This window comes from Oncorhynchus masou, chromosome 24, assembly GCF_036934945.1.
Source record: "Oncorhynchus masou masou isolate Uvic2021 chromosome 24, UVic_Omas_1.1, whole genome shotgun sequence".
In the NCBI taxonomy this organism is placed as follows: Eukaryota; Metazoa; Chordata; class Actinopteri; order Salmoniformes; family Salmonidae; genus Oncorhynchus; species Oncorhynchus masou.
The window spans coordinates 7,230,947-7,257,964 of record NC_088235.1 but is presented as its reverse complement, the minus strand read 5'-3'; the positions used below and the strand labels follow the sequence as shown (position 1 = coordinate 7,257,964).

At 47.7% G+C, this 27,018-nt stretch overlaps 1 protein-coding gene across 2 annotated transcripts in view; it reads right to left on the bottom strand.

The window, feature by feature from the left end:
• Positions 1–408: 408 nt before the first annotated feature.
• LOC135511817 (short/branched chain specific acyl-CoA dehydrogenase, mitochondrial-like) overlaps positions 409–27,018 on the bottom strand; it is a 31,669-nt gene continuing 5,059 nt past the window's right edge. For both annotated transcript variants that reach the window (XM_064933292.1, XM_064933293.1), the window contains 7 exons: positions 18,896–19,102; positions 15,490–15,660; positions 11,650–11,775; positions 7,466–7,648; positions 5,824–5,961; positions 5,364–5,463; positions 409–2,946 (listed from right to left, as the gene is read on the bottom strand). In XM_064933292.1, coding sequence (XP_064789364.1) covers positions 2,870–2,946; positions 5,364–5,463; positions 5,824–5,961; positions 7,466–7,648; positions 11,650–11,775; positions 15,490–15,660; positions 18,896–19,102 — 1,002 coding nt within the window. In that variant the 3' untranslated portion in view covers positions 409–2,869. The remainder of the gene's footprint in view (positions 2,947–5,363; positions 5,464–5,823; positions 5,962–7,465; positions 7,649–11,649; positions 11,776–15,489; positions 15,661–18,895; positions 19,103–27,018) is intronic.

The following is a 27,018-nucleotide window of genomic DNA, read 5'->3' as shown; positions in this document are numbered from 1 at the left end:
AATATCCCTTGTATTGTATGGACAAGACCGTGTCTCGTACGGAAATCTAATCAATCTTATCTATCTGACAAACTGCTCCTGAGAGAGTGAATTATTTAATGAGTTCTCTTCAGGTCTGAAACCTGAGCGTAATTCAATGGCAATAAAATAACATTAGGGCTGACAAGGCTATTAGAAGTTGTTTTAATTTACTGCTCTTTGGAGGTTACGGTCTGTGGCTTTTACTGTGACATACGAACAAACCTCACCTCTCAGACTCAGAAAAACAAGGAAATGTCTGCCATCTAGTGGCTGAGAAACAGATTTTCTAGGAGTTGGGCTTTGGTACTTTAACTATAGCTAAACGAGATTTAGAAGGATAGCTTCGCACGAATACCTTAGCTGAAATAAGACAACAAGATCATTAAAAACACTTATTCAATATTTATTAGTATGGTCAAAGAAGTTGATGAATAGTAAAAAAGTAGACAATCTCTTCCAGTTGTGTGAAACTAATTCCCCAGATAAATCTTTAAAATAGAGTAAGAGCGCTGAAAGACAGGATGGATCTACTCCACCGCTGTAAACATGGTTACCGTGACAACAGTAGAGCCGAAACCACCCAGCAGACGACGTCTAACGGAGGTATTATATTATATCTCATGGCGTTACAAAATAAACAACAAACTATGCTGGGATGAAAGGCACTGATTTATTACGAGACTATTTAAAATCAGACGAGTCAATAGTCAAACCAATACTGTTGAATTAACATGATGTATTCTTATTCGTTTGTAAAAAAGAAAAAACACAAAGGTGCTGAGGTGGAACATTCTGGAAGAGCCATGGAAGTAGGGGAAAACAGTTGAACACACTTAACAATACCAACACCCCCAGAGCTGCGTTACACTATCTATCAACAGGTCTGGAAACAGTTGTACCAACACCCCAGAGCTACGTTACACTATCTATCTACAGGTCTGGAACCAGTTGTACCAACATCCCAGAGCTACGTTACACTATGTATCTACAGGTCTGGAAACAGTTGAAAACACCAGAGCTACGTTACACTATCTATCTACAGGTCTGGAACCAGTTGAAAACACCAGAGCTACGTTACACTATCTATCTACAGGTCTGGAAACAGTTGTACCAACACCCCCAGAGCTACGTTACACTATCTATCAACAGGTCTGGAACCAGTTGAAAACACCAGAGCTACGTTACACTATCTATCTACAGGTCTGGAAACAGTTGTACCAACACCCCCAGAGCTACGTTACACTATCTATCTACAGGTCTGGAAACAGTTGTACCAACACCCCCAGAGCTACGTTACACTATCTATCAACAGGTCTGGAAACAGTTGTACCAACACCCCAGAGCTACGTTACACTATCTTCCTACAGGTCTGGAAACAGTTGAAAACACCAGAGCTACGTTACACTATCTATCAACAGGTCTGGAAACAGTTGAAAACACCAGAGCTATGTTACACTATCTATCAACAGGTCTGGAAACAGTTGAAAACACCAGAGCTATGTTACACTATCTATCAACAGGTCTGGAACCAGTAACCATTAATCCATCCATAGTGGAAAGCATCAGATACATTGACTAAGTGAACATGATTATGGAGCATCCTCTAGTACTGTATAGTCAGCAGTGGTTCACACATGCCCTCGACAGTAATGTCTGACACGAAGGGCTCTATTCAGTCTGGGTTGGCTGAAGTGGTACAGACTGTTGACCATGTATACGGTCTCCACTAACCCGGGAACATGGCCTTTAAAATGGTCATATCACGCTGTAAAACGCTCAACTTCCAACCATTCAGATTGAATAGAGCCCGAAATCCCACAACAGTTCAACAACGAGCGATCAAATCCAGTTGGTCACAAAGAGGAGTGTATGACAGCCAGGAGGTCAGGTCGGTCTCCATGCTGAGGACCAGGTCAGGAGGTCAGGGCAGGAGGTCAGGTCGGTCTCCATGCTGAGGACCAGGTCAGGAGGTCAGGTCGGTCTCCATGCTGAGGACCAGGTCAGGAGGTCAGGTCGGTCTCCATGCTGAGGACCAGGTCAGGAGGTCAGGGCAGGAGGTCAGGTCGGTCTCCATGCTGAGGACCAGGTCAGGAGGTCAGGTCGGTCTCCATGCTGAGGACCAGGTCAGGAGGTCAGGAGGTCAGGTCAGGAGGTCAGGGCAGGAGGTCAGGGCAGGAGGTCAGGGCAGGAGGTCAGGGCAGGAGGTCAGGTCGGTCTCCATGCTGAGGACCAGGTCAGGAGGTCAGGCCAGGAGGTCAGGTCGGTCTCCATGCTGAGGACCAGGTCAGGAGGTCAGGGCAGGAGGTCAGGTCGGTCTCCATGCTGAGGACCAGGTCAGGAGGTCAGGGCAGGAGGTCAGGTCGGTCTCCATGCTGAGGACCAGGTCAGGAGGTCAGGTCAGGAGGTCAGGGCAGGAGGTCAGGTCGGTCTCCATGCTGAGGACCAGGTCAGGAGGTCAGGTCAGGAGGTCAGGGCAGGAGGTCAGGTCGGTCTCCATGCTGAGGACCAGGTCAGGAGGTCAGGTCAGGAGGTCAGGGCAGGAGGTCAGTCTACACGATGAGGAAACAGCCAGGTCAGGGCAGGAGGTCAGTCTACACGATGAGGAAACAGCCAGGTCAGGGCAGGAGGTCAGGGCAGGAGGTCAGTCTACACGATGAGGAAACAGCCAGGGCAGGGCAAGAGGTCAGGGCAGGAGGTCAGGGCAGGAGGTCAGGGCAGGAGGTCAGTCTACACGATGAGGAAACAGCCAGGCCAGGGCAGGAGGTCAGTCTACACGATGAGGAAACAGCCAGGCCAGGGCAGGAGGTCAGTCTACACGATGAGGAAACAGCCAGGGCAGGTCAAGAGGTCAGTGGTCATACTCCTTGTCTATAAACTTGGCCATGGTGGACAGCTGGATGTTGGTTGTGCCCTCATAAATGGTACCTGTGTAGATACAAAGACAGAGAAACAGCTTTAATGACCATTACACCAATACTGGAGACGGAGAAACAGCTTTAATGACCATTACACCAATACTGGAGATGGAGAAACAGCTTTAATGCCCATTACACCAATACTGGAGACGGAGAAACAGCTTTAATGCCCATTACACCAATACTGGAGACGGAGAAACAGCTTTAATGCCCATTACACCAATACTGGAAACGGAGAAACAGCTTTAATGCCCATTACACCAATACTGGAGACGGAGAAACAGCTTTAATGACCATTACACCAATACTGGAGACGGAGAAACAGCTTTAATGACCATTACACCAATACTGGAGACGGAGAAACAGCTTTAATGACCATTACACCAATACTGGAGACGGAGAAACAGCTTTAATGCCCATTACACCAATACTGGAGACGGAGAAACAGCTTTAATGCCCATTACACCAATACTGGAGACGGAGAAACAGCTTTAATGACCATTACACCAATACTGGAGACGGAGAAACAGCTTTAATGACCATTACACCAATACTGGAGACGGAGAAACAGCTTTAATGACCATTACACCAATACTGGAGACGGAGAAACAGCTTTAATGCCCATTACACCAATACTGGAGACGGAGAAACAGCTTTAATGACCATTACACCAATACTGGAGACGGAGAAACAGCTTTAATGACCATTACACCAATACTGGAATAGAACATTACAGACAACATGTTATCACACGTTATGTCCATAACCTCCACCAGGAATTAAAATAGAGAGTTTTCCTTAGTCAGTACTGGACCAAAGAGAACCAGTTCACTCAGTCTGTCTAACTGCGCCTGGATCTGCCAAAGTCTCTGCCATCAACAGTCAAAGTAGAACCAACCGATGAAAGCAAAGTGTCACTGTGTCGTAAGAGCTTCCCGGACCGTACCCTGGTTGAGTGGGTGTGTCTGAAATAGCACCCCGCCCTCATACCTAGGACGCCACACAGGGCCCCGTCCTCTTACCTAGGACGCCACACAGGGCCCCGTCCTCTTACCTAGGACGCCACAGGGCCCCGTCCTCTTATTTTGGACACACCCCCTCTCTCCTAGCACCCACCCCCTCTCTCCTTGCACCCACCCCCTCTCTCCTTGCACCCACCCCCTCTCTCCTAGCACCCACCCCCTCTCTCCTAGCACCCACCCCCTGTCTCCTAGCACCCACCCCCTCTCTCCTAGCACCCACCCCCTCTCTCCTTGCACCCACCCCCTCTCTCCTAGCACCCACCCCCTCTCTCCTTGCACCCACCCCCTCTCTCCTTGCACCCACCCCCTCACTCCTTGCACCCACCCCCTCTCTCCTAGCACCCACCCCCTCTCTCCTTGCACCCACCCCCTCTCTCCTTGCACCCACCCCCTCTTTCCTAGCACCCACCCCCTCTCTCCTTGCACCCACCCCCTCTCTCCTAGCACCCACCCCCTCTCTCCTAGCACCCACCCCCTCTCTCCTAGCACCCACCCCCTCTCTCCTAGCACCCACCCCCTCTCTCCTAGCACCCACCCCCTCTCTCCTTGCACCCACCCCCTCTCTCCTAGCACCCACCCCCTCTCTCCTAGCACCCACCCCCTCTCTCCTTGCACCCACCCCCTCTCTCCTTGCACCCACCCCCTCTCTCCTTGCACCCACCCCCTCTCTCCTAGCACCCACCCCCTCTCTCCTAGCACCCACCCCCTCTCTCCTAGCACCCACCCCCTCTCTCCTAGCACCCACCCCCTCACTCCTAGCACCCACCCCCTCTCTCCTAGCACCCACCCCCTCTCTCCTTGCACCCACCCCCTCTCTCCTTGCACCCACCCCCTCTCTCCTAGCACCCACCCCCTCTCTCCTTGCACCCACCCCCTCTCTCCTAGCACCCACCCCCTCTCTCCTAGCACCCACCCCCTCTCTCCTAGCACCCACCCCCTCTCTCCTAGCACCCACCCCCTCTCTCCTAGCACCCACCCCCTCTCTCCTAGCACCCACCCCCTCTCTCCTTGCACCCACCCCCTCTCTCCTAGCACCCACCCCCTCTCTCCTAGCACCCACCCCCTCTCTCCTTGCACCCACCCCCTCTCTCCTTGCACCCACCCCCTCTCTCCTTGCACCCACCCCCTCTCTCCTTGCACCCACCCCCTCTCTCCTTGCACCCACCCCCTCTCTCCTTGCACCCACCCCCTCTCTCCTAGAACACCAAGGTCAGACCAGACAGAGGAATTCTTTGAGGATCAGATTACCTTCTGCGTAGCCCAGCCCCTCCCCCCTGCCGTCTCCACCTTGCTGTGGCCCAATAACGAGCTAGCTAACTGTAGTTATGATGTTCCTAAACATGTTACCCACCGGGTTGCATGGCAACAGTACAGGATAGCTTTGGAACTAGCCATAGAAACGTACCTATTTTACAATCTCTGTAGTACTTCTCAACAGGGTAGTCTTTGGTGAAGCCGACCCCTCCCATCCACTCGATGCATTTTGAAGTGGTCAACGTTGCCACCTCATTTATGCAGAAAAGAACAAGGAACAATCAACACAAATACTTTGATGCTGTTGAATGAAATTTGTTTGGATTTGCACTGTTCATTCCCTCTATTTGAAGAGCAGGGCGGGACCCCTCCCGGAGCAGGGCGGGACCCCTCTCTGAGCAGGGCGGGACCGTCTCCGAGCAGGGCGGGACCGTCTCCGAGCAGGGCGGGACCCCTCTCCGAGCAGGGCGGGACCCCCCCCCCCGAGCAGGGCGGGACCCCCCCCCCCGAGCAGGGTTCTGATACAGGACCAGTCCAGTGATTATATGATCGTAGATCAGCACTCTGAGACGCTGTATGAACATGGGCCTTGGTCTCTACATTCAGCTCACCTCTGAGGTGAAGTACTTGGCCATGCAGGCCTCCTTGATGAAAGGTCGTCCTGCCTCCTTCAGCCGGGCAGCGTTGTAGGTAAGCAGCCTGGCAGCCTCTATCTGGGTGGCTACATGGGCGATCTGGTGCTGCATGGCCTGAAACACATTACAGAACACCCTTTAGATGTGGTGCTGTATCACATTACAGAACACCCTTTAGATGTGGTGCTGTATCACATTACAGAACACCCTTTAGATGTGGTGCTGCATGGCCTGAAACACATTACAGAACACCCTTTAGATGTGGTGCTGTATCACATTACAGAACACCCTTTAGATGTGGTGCTGTATCACATTACAGAACACCCTTTAGATGTGGTGCTGCATCACATTATAGAACACCCTTTAGATGTGGTGCTGTATCACATTACAGAACACCCTTTAGATGTGGTGCTGAAACACATTACAGAACACCCTTTAGATGTGGTGCTGTAACACATTACAGAACACCCTTTAGATGTGGTGCTGTAACACATTACAGAACACCCTTTAGATGTGGTGCTGTAACACATTACAGAACACCCTTTAGATGTGGTGCTGTAACACATTACAGAACACCCTTTAGATGTGGTGCTGTATCACATTACAGAACACCCTTTAGATGTGGTGCTGTAACACATTACAGAACACCCTTTAGATGTGGTGCTGTATCACATTACAGAACACCCTTTAGATGTGGTGCTGTATCACATTACAGAACACCCTTTAGATGTGGTGCTGTATCACATTACAGAACACCCTTTAGATGTGGTGCTGTAACACATTACAGAACACCCTTTAGATGTGGTGCTGTATCACATTACAGAACACCCTTTAGATGTGGTGCTGTATCACATTACAGAACACCCTTTAGATGTGGTGCTGCATGGCCTGTAACACATTACAGAACACCCTTTAGATGTGGTGCTGTATGGCCTGAAACACATTACAGAACACCCTTTAGATGTGGTGCTGTATCACATTACAGAACACCCTTTAGATGTGGTGCTGTAACACATTACAGAACACCCTTTAGATGTGGTGCTGTATCACATTACAGAACACCCTTTAGATGTGGTGCTGTATCACATTACAGAACACCCTTTAGATGTGGTGCTGTATCACATTACAGAACACCCTTTAGATGTGGTGCTGCATGGCCTGTAACACATTACAGAACACCCTATAGATGTGGTGCTGTAACACATTACAGAACACCCTTTAGATGTGGTGCTGTATCACATTATATAAGCATCATGATCACTAGTGTGCTGGAGTTTCCTTCCAATAACAACACTGGTTCTGTGTGGCTGAGGTGGTAGAGCATGGCGCTTGCAATGCCAGGGCTGTGGGTTCGATTCCCGCTGGGCCAGCCAGGCTAAAACGTATGCAGCCATGACTAAGTCGCTTTGGATTTTTGTTTTTAAGTGTCTGCTAAATGACCTCGATTATTGTTAAAGATGGAGAATAATGGAGGCTTTTAAAATAAATCACAAAGATGAGTTTGATAGAAGTCAGCAAGCCACACACTGGTCATAGCAGCAACACCTACAAGTGGAGAAACATTAATTCCATGACCAGGAAATGTATAAAAATGTTTTTAAATTAATACGTTTTTAACCTGGAAGTCGAAGATGCGTTTGCCGAACTGAACCCTCTGTCTGGTGTAGGGAACGGCCTGGTCGAAGCAACCCTGAGCCAGCCCCAGCATCTGAGCGGCGATCCCAATCCTGCCTTCGTTCAGCATGCCGATGGCGTACTTGTATCCGTGGCCGATCTGACCCAAGACGTTCTTCTCAGGAACCTTCAACCAAAACCAGAATCACTTTTATTCGCAAAGTACATTTCAACGTAGCCAGAATTTGACTTGGTGAAATGTTGGTGCCAACAACAGACAAAATATTAGGCTCTGTCCTCCAACGAAAATAACTCTTGGGTCGACCAAGAGTTCCTCAGTTCTTTCGACCAATCCATTGGTTGAAATTTTTTTTAAAATGTGTATTTTTCATTCATATATAGACACACCCTATGTGTTTTAATCAAATCAACTATATGCACTGAGCTTGTCTGATGCTTTAAGCGCACTGTTTGATTTAATAATTAAAGACACAAAACGATTCAAGAGGGTGTTTGACGGCACTAACAATGCTAACAATTAACAATGCTATTATGTACATAGCAACGGTAACCAATATGCTGGTTACCTTTGCTATTATGTACATAGCAACAGTAACCAACATGCTGGTTACCTTTGCTATTATGTACATAGCAACGGTAACCAACATGCTGGTTAACAATGCTATTATGTACATAGCAACGGTAACCAACATGCTGGTTACCGTTGCTATTATGTACATAGCAACGTGGTGTAAGGAAAGAGGGCATATTCAACGGTTCGGAACCGCGGACAGCGACATCTATCCAACGTGGGAGAAAGAGCCGTCGTTATAAAATAATATTTATGTATTTATTAGCGTTGCACCGTTGTTCTTACATAATATAACCCAGATATAAACTTCAGTAGCACGTCTAACAGTGATGGACTACGACATCCCCACGGCCTCCGCAACGGATTGGTCCACTCGGACAGACGCAAATCACACGGGTGTCTTGTATGCCAATGAAAATAATGTAATAGTCTGTTCGACTGAAGAAATCTCTGGTCGACCCAACAGCCTATGGACCAATCAATGGACCAGTCGACTAAATGGGGTCAGCACTACAAAATATATAGACAGAATCTAAAATACGGATAGACTAAAACTGGCCACTTCCAGAGAGTACAGACACATTTCATATACGCAGCTAGAAGGTCATTTAAAAAAAAATTTATTTTATTTTTGAATTTTTTTTAACCTTTATTTTACTAGGCAAGTCAGTTAAGAACAAATTCTTATTATTATACACACACACATTACATTACCATTCAATCAACATGCTTCTGATCTGATGGACAGGTTGATGCATATCAGATTCAGCTTTTCATTGTTGGTTGTTGTTACATTTAGACATGTTATATTTAGAATGTGTGCCTTGATGTTGTCAAGGTTGAAGAGCCTACCTACCTTGATGTTATCCAGGTTGAAGAGGACGGGTTGAAGAGTCTACCTACCTTGATGTTATCCAGGTTAAAGAGCCTACCTACCTTGATGTTATCCAGGCTGTGAGGACAGGTTGAAGAGCGAACCTACCTTGATGTTATCCAGGTTGAGAGGACAGGTTGAAGAGCCTACCTACCTTGATGTTATCCAGGTTGAGAGGACAGCTTGAAGAGCCTACCTACCTTGATGTTATCCAGGTTGAGAGGACAGGTTGAAGAGCCTACCTACCTTGATGTTATCCAGGTTGAGAGGACAGGTTGAAGAGCCTACCTACCTTGATGTTATCCAGGTTGAGAGGACAGGTTGAAGAGCCTACCTACCTTGATGTTATCCAGGTTGAGAGGACAGGTTGAAGAGCCTACCTACCTTGATGTTATCCAGGCTGTGAGGACAGGTTGAAGAGCCTACCTACCTTGATGTTATCCAGGTTGAAGAGCCTACCTACCTTGATGTTATCCAGGCTGTGAGGACAGGTTGAAGAGCGAACCTACCTTGATGTTATCCAGGTTGAGAGGACAGGTTGAAGAGCCTACCTACCTTGATGTTATCCAGGTTGAAGAGCCTACCTACCTTGATGTTATCCAGGTTGAGAGGACAGGTTGAAGAGCCTACCTACCTTGATGTTATCCAGGTTGAGAGGACAGGTTGAAGAGCCTACCTACCTTGATGTTATCCAGGTTGAGAGGACAGGTTGAAGAGCCTACCTACCTTGATGTTATCCAGGCTGTGAGGACAGGTTGAAGAGCCTACCTACCTTGATGTTATCCAGGTTGAAGAGCCTACCTACCTTGATGTTATCCAGGTTGAGAGGACAGGTTGAAGAGCCTACCTACCTTGATGTTATCCAGGTTGAGAGGACAGGTTGAAGAGCCTACCTACCTTGATGTTATCCAGGCTGTGAGGACAGGTTGAAGAGCCTACCTACCTTGATGTTATCCAGGTTGAGAGGACAGGTTGAAGAGCCTACCTACCTTGATGTTATCCAGGTTGAGAGGACAGGTTGAAGAGCCTACCTACCTTGATGTTATCCAGGTTGAGAGGACAGGTTGAAGAGCCTACCTACCTTGATGTTATCCAGGTTGAGAGGACAGGTTGAAGAGCCTACCTACCTTGATGTTGTCCAGGTTGAGAGGACAGGTTGAAGAGCCTACCTACCTTGATGTTATCCAGGTTGAGAGGACAGGTTGAAGAGCTTACCTACCTTGATGTTATCCAGGTTGAGAGGACAGGTTGAAGAGCCTACCTACCTTGATGTTATCCAGGTTGAAGAGCCTACCTACCTTGATGTTATCCAGGTTGAGAGGACAGGTTGAAGAGCCTACCTACCTTGATGTTATCCAGGTTGAGAGGACAGGTTGAAGAGCCTACCTACCTTGATGTTATCCAGGTTGAAGAGCCTACCTACCTTGATGTTATCCAGGTTGAGAGGACAGGTTGAAGAGCCTACCTACCTTGATGTTATCCAGGTTGAGAGGACAGGTTGAAGAGCCTACCTACCTTGATGTTATCCAGGTTGAGAGGACAGGTTGAAGAGCCTACCTACCTTGATGTTATCCAGGTTGAGAGGACAGGTTGAAGAGCCTACCTACCTTGATGTTATCCAGGTTGAGAGGACAGGTTGAAGAGCCTACCTACCTTGATGTTATCCAGGTTGAGAGGACAGGTTGAAGAGCCTACCTACCTTGATGTTGTCCAGGTTGAAGAGCCTACCTACCTTGATGTTATCCAGGTTGAAGAGCCTACCTACCTTGATGTTATCCAGGTTGAAGAGCCTACCTACCTTGATGTTATCCAGGTTGAGAGGACAGGTTAAAGAGCCTACCTACCTTGATGTTATCCAGGCTGTGAGGACAGGTTGAAGAGCCTACCTACCTTGATGTTATCCAGGTTGAAGAGCCTACCTACCTTGATGTTATCCAGGCTGTGAGGACAGGTTGAAGAGCCTACCTACCTTGATGTTATCCAGGTTGAGAGGACAGGTTAAAGAGCCTACCTACCTTGATGTTATCCAGGTTGAGAGGACAGGTTGAAGAGCCTACCTACCTTGATGTTATCCAGGTTGAGAGGACAGGTTGAAGAGCCTACCTACCTTGATGTTATCCAGGTTGAGAGGACAGGTTGAAGAGCCTACCTACCTTGATGTTATCCAGGTTGAGAGGACAGGTTGAAGAGCCTACCTACCTTGATGTTATCCAGGTTGAGAGGACAGGTTAAAGAGCCTACCTACCTTGATGTTATCCAGGTTGAGAGGACAGGTTGAAGAGCCTACCTACCTTGATGTTATCCAGGTTGAGAGGACAGGTTAAAGAGCCTACCTACCTTGATGTTATCCAGGTTGAGAGGACAGGTGAAGAGCCTACCTACCTTGATGTTACCCAGGTTGAAGAGCCTACCTACCTTGATGTTATCCAGGTTGAGAGGACAGGTGAAGAGCCTACCTACCTTGATGTTATCCAGGTTGAGAGGACAGGTTAAAGAGCCTACCTACCTTGATGTTATCCAGGTTGAGAGGACAGGTTAAAGAGCCTACCTACCTTGATGTTACCCAGGTTGAGAGGACAGGTGAAGAGCCTACCTACCTTGATGTTGTCCAGGTTGAGAGGACAGGTTGAAGAGCCTACCTACCTTGATGTTACCCAGGTTGAAGAGCCTACCTACCTTGATGTTATCCAGGTTGAGAGGACAGGTTGAAGAGCCTACCTACCTTGATGTTATCCAGGTTGAGAGGACAGGTTGAAGAAGCTCTCAGACCCAGTTTGTTCTCCTTCTTGCCGATCTGAAGCCCCTCTGCGTCTCTGTCCACGATGAAGCAGGTGATACCTCTGTGACCCTGTCAACAAAAGAGGCAGATACTGTCATTTACTGCTTGATACAAAATAAAACTTTATTGGTCACATACACAGGTTCCAACAGCGTGGAAACCAGGAAGGAGCTGTTTCCTAGGAGCTACCACTCAACAGGACATCAAACACTAAGGAGAAACTCCTCTACAGTCTGAAGACAAACACTAAGGAGAAACTCCTCTACAGTCTGAAGACAAGACAAACACTAAGGAGAAACTCCTCTACAGCCTGAAGACAAGACAAACACTAAGGAGAAACTCCTCTACAGCCTGGAGACAAGACAAACACTAAGGAGAAACTCCTCTACAGTCTGAAGACCAACACTAAGGAGAAACTCCTCCACAGCCTGAAGACAAGACAAACACTAAGGAGAAACTCCTCCACAGTCTGAAGACAAACACTAAGGAGAAACTCCTCCACAGCCTGGAGACAAGACAAACACTAAGGAGAAACTCCTCTACAGCCTGAAGACAAGACAAACACTAAGGAGAAACTCCTCCACAGTCTGAAGACAAGACAAACACTAAGGAGAAACTCCTCTACAGTCTGAAGACAAACACTAAGGAGAAACTCCTCTACAGTCTGAAGACAAACACTAAGGAGAAACTCCTCTACAGTCTGAAGACAAACACTAAGGAGAAACTCCTCTACAGTCTGAAGACAAGACAAACACTAAGGAGAAACTCTTCTACAGCCTGAAGACAAACACTAAGGAGAAACTCCTCTACAGTCTGGAGACAAACACTAAGGAGAAACTCCTCTACAGCCTGAAGACAAACACTAAGGAGAAACTCCTCTACAGTCTGGAGACAAACACTAAGGAGAAACTCCTCTACAGTCTGGAGACAAACACTAAGGAGAAACTCCTCTACAGTCTGAAGACAAGACAAACACTAAGGAGAAACTCTTCTACAGCCTGAAGACAAACACTAAGGAGAAACTCCTCCACAGCCTGAAGACAAGACAAACACTAAGGAGAAACTCCTCTACAGTCTGAAGACAAGACAAACACTAAGGAGAAACTCTTCTACAGCCTGAAGACAAACACTAAGGAGAAACTCCTCTACAGTCTGGAGACAAACACTAAGGAGAACCTCCTCTACAGTCTGAAGACAAGACAAACACTAAGGAGAAACTCCTCTACAGTCTGAAGACAAACACTAAGGAGAAACTCCTCTACAGTCTGAAGACAAACACTAAGGAGAAACTCCTCTACAGTCTGAAGACAAGACAAACACTAAGGAGAAACTCCTCTACAGTCTGAAGACAAACACTAAGGAGAAACTCCTCTACAGTCTGAAGACAAACACTAAGGAGAAACTCCTCTACAGTCTGAAGACAAACACTAAGGAGAAACTCCTCCACAGGCTGAAGACAAACACTAAGGAGAAACTCCTCTACAGCCTGAAGACAAGACAAACACTAAGGAGAAACTCCTCTACAGTCTGAAGACAAGACAAACACTAAGGAGAAACTCCTCCACAGGCTGAAGACAAGACAAACACTAAGGAGAAACTCCTCTACAGCCTGAAGACAAGACAAACACTAAGGAGAAACTCCTCTACAGTCTGAAGACAAGACAAACACTAAGGAGAAACTCCTCTACAGTCTGAAGACAAACACTAAGGAGAAACTCCTCTACAGCCTGAAGACAAACACTAAGGAGAAACTCCTCTACAGTCTGAAGACAAGACAAACACTAAGGAGAAACTCCTCTACAGTCTGGAGACAAACACTAAGGAGAAACTCCTCTACAGTCTGAAGACAAGACAAACACTAAGGAGAAACTCCTCTACAGCCTGAAGACAAACACTAAGGAGAAACTCCTCCACAGTCTGAAGACAAGACAAACACTAAGGAGAAACTCCTCTACAGTCTGAAGACAAGACAAACACTAAGGAGAAACTCCTCTACAGTCTGAAGACAAGACAAACACTAAGGAGACACTCCTCTACAGTCTGAAGACAAACACTAAGGAGAAACTCCTCTACAGTCTGAAGACAAACACTAAGGAGAAACTCCTCTACAGTCTGAAGACAAACACTAAGGAGAAACTCCTCTACAGTCTGAAGACAAGACAAACACTAAGGAGAAACTCCTCTACAGTCTGAAGACAAGACAAACACTAAGGAGAAACTCCTCTACAGTCTGAAGACAAACACTAAGGAGAAACTCCTCTACAGTCTGAAGACAAACACTAAGGAGAAACTCCTCTACAGTCTGAAGACAAGACAAACAATAAGGAGAAACTCCTCTACAGTCTGAAGACAAGACAAACACTAAGGAGAAACTCCTCTACAGTCTGAAGACAAACACTAAGGAGAAACTCCTCTACAGTCTGAAGACAAGACAAACACTAAGGAGAAACTCCTCTACAGTCTGAAGACAAGACAAACACTAAGGAGAAACTCCTCTACAGCCTGAAGACAAGACAAACACTAAGGAGAAACTCCTCCACAGTCTGAAGACAAACACTAAGGAGAAACTCCTCTACAGTCTGAAGACAAACACTAAGGAGAAACTCCTCTACAGCCTGGAGACAAGACAAACACTACCATAACTCGTACAGGTTGGAAGGATAACTAAGTTACCTGACCACGAGGTGGAAATCAAGGATATGTTCCTTAGACATGAAACCGAAGAAGACAAAACTGTCCAAAACAGTGAAACGGAGTTACTATCTGAACTTGTCCAATAATAAAATGATGTTTTCCTTTTCCGTTGCACAGCGTTTTAAAATGTTATGCTTTGGTGTGCCCCGAATGAACTAGACCCTGTTGTTGGGTGACTGCGTGGGTTTGTTTGGTGACAGCGTGGGTTTGTTTGGTGACTGCGTGTGTTGGGTTGGTGACTGCGTGTGTTGGGTTGGTGACTGCGTGGGTTGGTGACTGCGCGGGTTGGTGACTGCGCGGGTTGGGTTGGTGACTGCGCGGGTTGGGTTGGTGACTGCGTGGGTTGGGTTGGTGACTGCGTGGGGTTGGTGACTGCGTGGGTTGGTGACTGCGTGGGTTGGTGACTACGTGGGTTGGTGACTGCGTGGGTTGGTGACTGCGTGGGTTGGGTTGGTGACTGCGTGGGTTGGGTTGGTGACTGCGTGGGTTGGGTTGGTGACTGCGTGGGTTGGGTTGGTGACTGCGTGGGTTGGTGACTGCGTGGGTTGGTGACTGCGTGGGTTGGTGACTGCGTGGGTTGGGTTGGTGACTGCGTGGGTTGGGTTGGTGACTGCGTGGGTTGGGTTGGTGACTGCGTGGGTTGGGTTGGTGACTGCGTGGGTTGGCTTGGTGACTGCGTGGGTTGGCTTGGTGACTGCGTGGGTTGGGTTGGTGACTGCGTGGGTTGGTGACTGCGTGGGTTGGGTTGGTGACTGCGTGGGTTGGTGACTGCGTGGGTTGGGTTGGTGACTGCGTGGGTTGGTGACTGCGTGGGTTGGTGACTGCGTGGGTTGGTGACTGCGTGGGTTGGTGACTGCGTGGGTTGGGTTGGTGACTGCGTGGGTTGGGTTGGTGACTGCGTGGGTTGGTGACTGTGTGGGTTGGGTTGGTGACTGCGTGGGTTGGGTTGGTGACTGCGTGGGTTGGGTTGGTGACTGCGTGGGTTGGTGACTGCGTGGGTTGGTGACTGCGTGGGTTGGTGACTGCGTGGGTTGGTGACTGCGTGGGTTGGTGACTGCGTGGGTTGGTGACTGCGTGGGTTGAACTCACAGCAGACGGGTCCACGTTGGCCATCACCAGAAACACCCCGGCTTGTTCTGCGTTGCTGATCCACATCTTGGAACCGTTGATGATGTAATAGTCCCCGTGTTTGTCAGCACGCGTCTTCAGAGAGAAGGCATCGCTCCCCGACTCTGCTTCTGACAGGCAGAAACTACCAACCTACAGGACAGGACAACAAGGCATCACTGCATGGACAGGTCTGGAACTACCAACCTACAGGACAGGACAACAAGGCATCATTACATGGACAGGCAGAAACTACCAACCTACAGGACAGGACAACAAGGCATCATTACATGGACAGGTCTGGAACTACCAACCTACAGGACAGGACAACAAGGCATCATTACATGGACAGGGCTGGAACTACAGTACAACAAGATGTTAGCATCATTACATGGACAGGGCTGGAACTACAGTACAACAAGGTGTTAGCATCATTACATGGACAGGTCTGGAACTACAGGACAACAAGGTGTTAGCATCATTACATGGACAGGTTTGGAACTACAGTACAGAACAACAAGGTGTCAGCATCATTACATGGACAGGTCTGGAACTACAGGACAATACATTATAGAATATACATATCCTTCAGACCACTGCAATTTCGCTGGTACACCATTGCCATTTAAATGTAATTGAAATAGTAACTTCTAATTACTACCCCAAATATGGCTGCCATTGAATGACAACTTAAAAAGGTAATGTCTATTCTATGATGTATATTTCTATGATCTCAATAGGTTTCCTATGGAGGATTGACAGTAAAATAACTACAGATATTAGTACCATTTATCAGCCAAAACATTATATCCACCCTGTATTCAAGATCCTGTTGTGTCTCAACCAATCGTAGGCAAAATATAAAAACCTCAGCTGTAAAATATGGACCAAGATACAACATGAAGAAGAAACAGCTGTAGAATATGGTCCAAGATACAACACGAAGAAGAAACAGCTGTAGAATATGGTCCAAGATACAACACGAAGAAGAAACAGCTGTAAAATATGATCCAAGATACAACACGAAGAAGAAACAGCTGTAGAATATGGTCCAAGATACAACACGAAGAAGAAACAGCTGTAGAATATGGTCCAAGATACAACACGAAGAAGAAACAGCTGTAAAATATGGTCCAAGATACAACACGAAGAAGAAACAGCTGTAAAATATGGTCCAAGATACAACACGAAGAAGAAACAGCTGTAAAATATGGTCCAAGATACAACACGAAGAAGAAACAGCTGTAAAATATGGTCCATGTGACGTAGAAGTCCGTCACTGGCCGCGGGCAGCATTTGGTTCTTTAACGCACACACATATTCATCACTCCTCCCTGCGCCATTATAAGATAAGTTAACAATGTGGGTCGACACACAAATTAACTTCTGTCTTGGTGCATGCATTTCACACTTGTCAATGTTCATATTTGAGATACAATAATTATTATACTTATCAATGTTGTGGATGAGCGCATTGTTTGTTTGTTCTGTTCCTCTCTCTCCATCTCTGTAGCTTCCGGGTATGCTGGAAAAGGACCCGAGCTAAGGGAATTGGGTTGGCTTTATAGTGCCTGTCCCAAATGGCTCATTAATGCATATGGGCATTTTGAAAGATATTGTCAGTAGTGATGTAATGTTGTAAATGTTATGCTGTGATATTGTTTAAAACCGTGTTGCAATGTATATACTTTAGTATGTTTAGTTCATGGAAAATGTAGGTTTCTATTGTTAATTGATTAATTAATTAGGGTTAATTGTTCTGAGGGGGGCTAGCCCTACAAAGGAGCCTCTCCTCCAGTCTCTAAAGAGGCAGTTTGGATTGAGCTGTGGATGGGGCAGCATTGTTTTTAAGCTGTCCCATAAGGTAGACGTTGATGGCAGTACTGTTGTTTTTTTTGTTCCGGAATTCACTTGTAAATAAACACCTTTGCACAGAAGAACTTTTGCGGTTCCGCCATCTTTTTATTTTGATAGAGGTTAGGTTATCCAGTTTAGCCTTCTGGCCTACTCTACGTGACAGTCCAAGATACAACACGAAGAAGAAACAGCTGTAAAATATGGTCCAAGATACAACACGAAGAAGAAACAGCTGTAAAATATGGTCCAAGATACAACACCAAGAAGAGGAAGAAACAGCTGTAGAATATGGTCCAAGATACAACACGAAGAAGAAACAGCTGTAAAATATGGTCCAAGATACAACACGAAGAAGAAACAGCTGTAAAATATGGTCCAAGATACAACACGAAGAAGAAACAGCTGTAAAATATGGTCCAAGATACAACACGAAGAAGAAACAGCTGTAGAATATGGTCCAAGATACAACACGAAGAAGAAACAGCTGTAAAATATGGTCCAAGATACAACACGAAGAAGAAACAGCTGTAAAATATGGTCCAAGATACAACACGAAGAAGAAACAACAGAGTGAAGAATGAAGCAGGTTTTCCTCTAGGACTTTACCTGTACTTAGCTCTATTCAGTTTATTTAATTTTTTTATCCTGAAAAACTCCCCAGTACTTAACAATTACAAGCATACCCATAACATGATGCATTAAAAAAATCCCAATTGAATCCATTTTAAATTCAGGCTGTAACAACAACGATGTGTTTAAACGTGAAGTGGATATTTTCTGAAGGCGTTGTAGGTCTGTTAAATGTCTTGTGAACCAGTAGCTCCCTCTACTGGCTATAATCAAGAGACGTTAGCAACATGAACAGAAGCTTTATTTAAACTTACTAGTACAGCCTTAAATCAAACCTCTCACTACCCTTAAATCAAAACACACTACCTCTCACTACACTTAAATCAAAACACATAGATACACACTACCTCTCACTACCCTTAAATCAAAACACATAGATACACACTACTTCTGACTACCCGTAAATCAAAACACATAGATACACACTACTTCTCACTACCCATAAATCAAAACACATAGATACACACTACCTCTCACTACCCGTAAATCAAAACACATAGATACACACTACCTCTCACTACCCGTAAATCAAAACACATAGATACACACTACCTCTCACTACCCGTAAATCAAAACACATAGATACACACTACCTCTCACTACCCGTAAATCAAAACACATAGATACACACTACCTCTCACTACCCGTAAATCAAAACACATAGATACACACTACTTCTCACTACCCGTAAATCAAAACACATAGATACACACTACCTCTCACTACCCGTAAATCAAAACACATAGATACACACTACTTCTCACTACCCGTAAATCAAAACACATAGATACACACTACCTCTCACTACCCTTAAACCAAAACACATAGGCCACATTTTTCCTCTCGGCGAGAAACCCGTTGAATAAAATCGATACGACACGCCTCCTGTTAAATCACTCACCATGTCTGTTGACAGCCGGCTGAGATAGCGCTCTTTCTGGGCTGCGGTCCCCAGCTTGGTAAACAGTGTGTTGATGAGAGTGTTCTGGATGTCACACAGCACGGCCACGGAGGCGTCCACTTTGGCCAGCTCCTCAATGACCAGGATGGAGGAGAAGAACGTGGAGCCGGTGCCTCCATACTCTGGGTCGATCTCTATGCCCATCAGCTGGGAAGTGACAATGGAACATCTGACAAGTTAATGGGGAATACTCAGGTACATACAACAGGGTGGTGTTCAGGACATACTTTAACGTGTCCTTTTGGACAACAAGGCGGTGTCCTTTTGGACAACAGGGCGGTGTCCTTTTGGACAACAGGGCGGTGTCCTTTTGGACAACAAGGCAGTGTCCTTTTTGACAAGGCAGTGTCCTTTTGGACAACAGGGCGGTGTCCTTTTTGACAAGGCAGTGTCCTTTTTGACAACAAGGCAGTGTCCTTTTTGACAACAAGGCAGTGTCCTTTTTGACAACAAGGCAGTGTCCTTTTTGACAACAGGGCAGTGTCCTTTTTGACAACAGGGCCGTGTCCTTTTTGACAACAGGGCAGTGTCCTTTTTGACAACAAGGCAGTGTCCTTTTTGACAACAGGGCAGTGTCCTTTTTGACAACAGGGCAGTGTCCTTTTGGACAACAAGGCAGTGTCCTTTTTGACAACAGGGCTGTGTCTAATGAACATGGCGGAGGTAGGTTAGGTCTATTCCACGTAAACGGGATTATGCTGGGACTTCCAAATATTACTAAACAAAAAAAAACATTTATTTAAAAAGTTTAACAAACCAACTCCATGCACAAGGACTAATTTGAACAATTCCCCATTGAACATTTGACAAAAATACATTCACTAGGAGAACTGAGCCGATGAAATGTTTGGTAACAGAATTTCGGTAAAATCTCCCTCAGTTTCTTATGTGAGAATGCTTTACAAAAACTCTAAATATACACTGAGTGTACAAAACATTAGGAACCCCTTCCTAATATTTGAGTTGCCCCCACCTCCATCAGAACAGCCTGGATTCGTCGGGTCATGGACTCTACGAGGTGTCTGAAAGAGTGACACAGGGGATGCTGGTCCATGTTGACTCTACAAGGTGTCTTAAAGAGTGACACAGGGGATGCTGGTCCATGTGGACTCGACAAGGTGTCTGAAAGAGTGACACAGGGGATGCTGGTCCATGTGGACTCTACAAGGTGTCTGAAAGAGTGACACAGGGGATGCTGGTCCATGTTGACTCTACAAGGTGTCTGAAAGAGTGACACAGGGGATGCTGGTCCATGTTGACTCTACAAGGTGTCTGAAAGAGTGACACAGGGGATGCTGGTCCATGTGGACTCTACAAGGTGTCTGAAAGAGTGACACAGGGGATGCTGGTCCATGTGGACTCTACAAGGTGTCTGAAAGAGTGACACAGGGGATGCTGGTCCATGTTGACTCTACAAGGTGTCTGAAAGAGTGACACAGGGGATGCTGGTCCATGTGGACTCTACAAGGTGTCTGAAAGAGTGACACAGGGGATGCTGGTCCATGTTGACTCTACAAGGTGTCTGAAAGAGTGACACAGGGGATGCTGGTCCATGTGGACTCTACAAGGTGTCTGAAAGAGTGACACAGGGGATGCTGGTCCATGTGGACTCTACAAGGTGTCTGAAAGAGTGACACAGGGGATGCTGGTCCATGTTGACTCTACAAGGTGTCTTAAAGAGTGACACAGGGGATGCTGGTCCATGTGGACTCTACAAGGTGTCTGAAAGAGTGACACAGGGGATGCTGGTCCATGTTGACTCTACAAGGTGTCTGAAAGAGTGACACAGGGGATGCTGGTCCATGTTGACTCTACAAGGTGTCTTAAAGAGTGACACAGGGGATGCTGGTCCATGTTGACTCTACAAGGTGTCTTAAAGAGTGACACAGGGGATGCTGGTCCATGTGGACTCTACAAGGTGTCTGAAAGAGTGACACAGGGGATGCTGGTCCATGTTGACTCTACAAGGTGTCTGAAAGAGTGACACAGGGGATGCTGGTCCATGTGGACTCTACAAGGTGTCTGAAAGAGTGACACAGGGGATGCTGGTCCATGTGGACTCTACAAGGTGTCTGAAAGAGTGACACAGGGGATGCTGGTCCATGTGGACTCTACAAGGTGTCTGAAAGAGTGACACAGGGGATGCTGGTCCATGTTGACTCTACAAGGTGTCTGAAAGAGTGACACAGGGGATGCTGGTCCATGTTGACTCTACAAGGTGTCTGAAAGAGTGACACAGGGGATGCTGGTCCATGTTGACTCTACAAGGTGTCTGAAAGAGTGACACAGGGGATGCTGGTCCATGTTGACTCTACAAGGTGTCGAAAGCGTTCCACAGGGATGCTGGCCCATGTTGACTCTACAAGGTGTCGAAAGCGTTCCACAGGGATGCTGGCCCATGTTGACTCTACAAGGTGTCTAAAGCGTTCCACAGGGATGCTGGCCCATGTTGACTCTACAAGGTGTCGAAAGCGTTCCACAGGGGATGCTGGCCCATGTTGACTCTACAAGGTGTCTAAAGCGTTCCACAGGGATGCTGGCCCATGTTGACTACAAGGTGTCCAAAGCGTTCCACAGGGATGCTGGCCCATGTTGACTCTACAAGGTGTCGAAAGCGTTCCACAGGGATGCTGGCCCATGTTGACTACAAGGTGTCGAAAGCGTTCCACAGGGATGCTGGCCCATGTTGACTCTACAAGGTGTCGAAAGCGTTCCACAGGGATGCTGGCCCATGTTGACTCTACAAGGTGTCGAAAGCGTTCCACAGGGATGCTGGCCCATGTTGACTCTACAAGGTGTCTGAAAGAGTGACACAGGGGATGCTGGTCCATGTTGACTCTACAAGGTGTCTGAAAGAGTGACACAGGGGATGCTGGTCCATGTTGACTCTACAAGGTGTCTGAAAGAGTGACACAGGGATGCTGGTCCATGTTGACTCTACAAGGTGTCGAAAGCGTTCCACAGGGATGCTGGCCCATGTTGACTCTACAAGGTGTCGAAAGCGTTCCACAGGGATGCTGGCCCATGTTGACTCTACAAGGTGTCGAAAGCGTTCCACAGGGGATGCTGGCCCATGTTGACTCTACAAGGTGTCTAAAGCGTTCCACAGGGATGCTGGCCCATGTTGACTACAAGGTGTCCAAAGCGTTCCACAGGGATGCTGGCCCATGTTGACTCTACAAGGTGTCGAAAGCGTTCCACAGGGATGCTGGCCCATGTTGACTCTACAAGGTGTCGAAAAGCGTTCCACAGGGATGCTGGCCCATGTTGACTCTACAAGGTGTCTAAAGCGTTCCACAGGGATGCTGGCCCATGTTGACTCTACAAGGTGTCTAAAGCGTTCCACAGGGATGCTGGCCCATGTTGACTCTACAAGGTGTCGAAAGCGTTCCACAGGGATGCTGGCCCATGTTGACTACAAGGTGTCGAAAGCGTTCCACAGGGATGCTGGCCCATGTTGACTCTACAAGGTGTCTAAAGCGTTCCACAGGGATGCTGGCCCATGTTGACTCTACAAGGTGTCTAAAGCGTTCCACAGGGATGCTGGCCCATGTTGACTCTACAAGGTGTCGAAAGCGTTCCACAGGGATGCTGGCCCATGTTGACTCTACAAGGTGTCTGAAAGAGTGACACAGGGGATGCTGGTCCATGTTGACTCTACAAGGTGTCTTAAAGAGTGACACAGGGGATGCTGGTCCATGTTGACTCTACAAGGTGTCTTAAAGAGTGACACAGGGGATGCTGGTCCATGTGGACTCTACAAGGTGTCTGAAAGAGTGACACAGGGGATGCTGGTCCATGTTGACTCTACAAGGTGTCTGAAAGAGTGACACAGGGGATGCTGGTCCATGTGGACTCTACAAGGTGTCTGAAAGAGTGACACAGGGGATGCTGGTCCATGTGGACTCTACAAGGTGTCTGAAAGAGTGACACAGGGGATGCTGGTCCATGTTGACTCTACAAGGTGTCTGAAAGAGTGACACAGGGGATGCTGGTCCATGTGGACTCTACAAGGTGTCTGAAAGAGTGACACAGGGGATGCTGGTCCATGTGGACTCTACAAGGTGTCTGAAAGAGTGACACAGGGGATGCTGGTCCATGTGGACTCTACAAGGTGTCTGAAAGAGTGACACAGGGGATGCTGGTCCATGTTGACTCTACAAGGTGTCTGAAAGAGTGACACAGGGGATGCTGGTCCATGTTGACTCTACAAGGTGTCTGAAAGAGTGACACAGGGGATGCTGGTCCATGTTGACTCTACAAGGTGTCTGAAAGAGTGACACAGGGGATGCTGGTCCATGTTGACTCTACAAGGTGTCGAAAGCGTTCCACAGGGATGCTGGCCCATGTTGACTCTACAAGGTGTCGAAAGCGTTCCACAGGGATGCTGGCCCATGTTGACTCTACAAGGTGTCTAAAGCGTTCCACAGGGATGCTGGCCCATGTTGACTCTACAAGGTGTCGAAAGCGTTCCACAGGGGATGCTGGCCCATGTTGACTCTACAAGGTGTCTAAAGCGTTCCACAGGGATGCTGGCCCATGTTGACTACAAGGTGTCCAAAGCGTTCCACAGGGATGCTGGCCCATGTTGACTCTACAAGGTGTCGAAAGCGTTCCACAGGGATGCTGGCCCATGTTGACTACAAGGTGTCGAAAGCGTTCCACAGGGATGCTGGCCCATGTTGACTCTACAAGGTGTCGAAAGCGTTCCACAGGGATGCTGGCCCATGTTGACTCTACAAGGTGTCTGAAAGAGTGACACAGGGGATGCTGGTCCATGTTGACTCTACAAGGTGTCTGAAAGAGTGACACAGGGGATGCTGGTCCATGTTGACTCTACAAGGTGTCTGAAAGAGTGACACAGGGGATGCTGGTCCATGTTGACTCTACAAGGTGTCGAAAGCGTTCCACAGGGATGCTGGCCCATGTTGACTCTACAAGGTGTCGAAAGCGTTCCACAGGGATGCTGGCCCATGTTGACTCTACAAGGTGTCGAAAGCGTTCCACAGGGGATGCTGGCCCATGTTGACTCTACAAGGTGTCTAAAGCGTTCCACAGGGATGCTGGCCCATGTTGACTACAAGGTGTCCAAAGCGTTCCACAGGGATGCTGGCCCATGTTGACTCTACAAGGTGTCGAAAGCGTTCCACAGGGATGCTGGCCCATGTTGACTCTACAAGGTGTCGAAAGCGTTCCACAGGGATGCTGGCCCATGTTGACTCTACAAGGTGTCTAAAGCGTTCCACAGGGATGCTGGCCCATGTTGACTCTACAAGGTGTCTAAAGCGTTCCACAGGGATGCTGGCCCATGTTGACTCTACAAGGTGTCGAAAGCGTTCCACAGGGATGCTGGCCCATGTTGACTCTACAAGGTGTCGAAGCGTTCCACAGGGATGCTGGCCCATGTTGACTCTACAAGGTGTCTAAAGCGTTCCACAGGGATGCTGGCCCATGTTGACTCTACAAGGTGTCTAAAGCGTTCCACAGGGATGCTGGCCCATGTTGACTCTACAAGGTGTCGAAAGCGTTCCACAGGGATGCTGGCCCATGTTGACTCTACAAGGTGTCTGAAAGAGTGACACAGGGGATGCTGGTCCATGTTGACTCTACAAGGTGTCTTAAAGAGTGACACAGGGGATGCTGGTCCATGTGGACTCTACAAGGTGTCTGAAAGAGTGACACAGGGGATGCTGGTCCATGTTGACTCTACAAGGTGTCTGAAAGAGTGACACAGGGGATGCTGGTCCATGTGGACTCTACAAGGTGTCTGAAAGAGTGACACAGGGGATGCTGGTCCATGTGGACTCTACAAGGTGTCTGAAAGAGTGACACAGGGGATGCTGGTCCATGTTGACTCTACAAGGTGTCTGAAAGAGTGACACAGGGGATGCTGGTCCATGTGGACTCTACAAGGTGTCTGAAAGAGTGACACAGGGGATGCTGGTCCATGTGGACTCTACAAGGTGTCTGAAAGAGTGACACAGGGGATGCTGGTCCATGTGGACTCTACAAGGTGTCTGAAAGAGTGACACAGGGGATGCTGGTCCATGTTGACTCTACAAGGTGTCTGAAAGAGTGACACAGGGGATGCTGGTCCATGTTGACTCTACAAGGTGTCTGAAAGAGTGACACAGGGGATGCTGGTCCATGTTGACTCTACAAGGTGTCTGAAAGAGTGACACAGGGGATGCTGGTCCATGTTGACTCTACAAGGTGTCGAAAGCGTTCCACAGGGATGCTGGCCCATGTTGACTCTACAAGGTGTCGAAAGCGTTCCACAGGGATGCTGGCCCATGTTGACTCTACAAGGTGTCTAAAGCGTTCCACAGGGATGCTGGCCCATGTTGACTCTACAAGGTGTCGAAAGCGTTCCACAGGGATGCTGGCCCATGTTGACTCTACAAGGTGTCGAAAGCGTTCCACAGGGATGCTGGCCCATGTTGACTCTACAAGGTGTCTAAAGCGTTCCACAGGGATGCTGGCCCATGTTGACTCTACAAGGTGTCGAAAGCGTTCCACAGGGGATGCTGGCCCATGTTGACTCTACAAGGTGTCGAAAGCGTTCCACAGGGGATGCTGGCCCATGTTGACTACAAGGTGTCCAAAGCATTCCACAGGGATGCTGGCCCATGTTGACTCTACAAGGTGTCGAAAGCGTTCCACAGGGATGCTGGCCCATGTTGACTCTACAAGGTGTCGAAAGCGTTCCACAGGGATGCTGGCCCATGTTGACTCTACAAGGTGTCTAAAGCGTTCCACAGGGATGCTGGCCCATGTTGACTCTACAAGGTGTCGAAAGCGTTCCACAGGGATGCTGGCCCATGTTGACTCTACAAGGTGTCTAAAGCGTTCCACAGGGATGCTGGCCCATGTTGACTCTACAAGGTGTTGAAAGCGTTCCACAGGGATGCTGGCCCATGTTGACTCTACAAGGTGTCTAAAGCGTTCCACAGGGATGCTGGCCCATGTTGACTCTACAAGGTGTTGAAAGCGTTCCACAGGGATGCTGGCCCATGTTGACTCTACAAGGTGTCTAAAGTGTTCCACAGGGATGCTGGCCCATGTTGACTCTACAAGGTGTCGAAAGCGTTCCACAGGGATGCTGGCCCATGTTGACTCTACAAGGTGTTGAAAGTGTTCCACAGGGATGCTGGCCCATGTTGACTCTACAAGGTGTCGAAAGCGTTCCACAGGGATGCTGGCCCATGTTGTCTCTACAAGGTGTCGAAAGCGTTCCACAGGGATACTGGTCCATGTTGTCTCTACAAGGTGTCTAAATTGTTCCACAGGGATGCTGGACCATGTTGACTCCTATGCTTCCCCAACAGTTGTGTCAAGTTGGCTGGATGTCCTTTGGGTGGTGGACCATTCTTGATACACACAGGAAACTGTTGAGTGTGGAAAAACCCAGCAGCGTTGCAGTTCTTGACACCAACCGGTGCGCCTGGTGCCTACTACCACACCCTGTTCAAAGGCACTTCAATTTTAGTCTTGCACATTACATTCACCCTCTGAATGGCACACATACACAATCCATGTCTCAAGGTCTAACAATCCTTATTTAACCCGTCTCCTCCCCTTCATCTACACTGATTGAAGTGGATTTAACAAGTGACATCAATAAGCGATCATATCTTTCACCTGGATTCACCTGATTCGTCTGTCATTGAACATTTTGTCCACTCAGTGTCTTGAGAATTAAGATTCCAAGATGTCTGCTGATATCCCATTCTTGCTGCAGACATGACACCTCGACTCCCCCCCCAAAATAATATTTTGGTTATTGAACTACACAAAGTTGATTTCCATCAGGTAACAGAATTACGGTAACGGAATTACATCATGGGTCCCTGATCAGTATTCTACAGAAATGCATAATTATGGATATGAATATAATTATCTTCATGGTGATGTATCCTGGGTTATATCCTGCTTTACATATTTGGGTATTATTCTACACACTGGCTAATATTCTAATGAGCTCCGCCCCCAAATAAGACCAGATTTGGTTGGTCCGGACCAGACCAAATCTGAACCAATCATAGACATCTATGTTTCACATC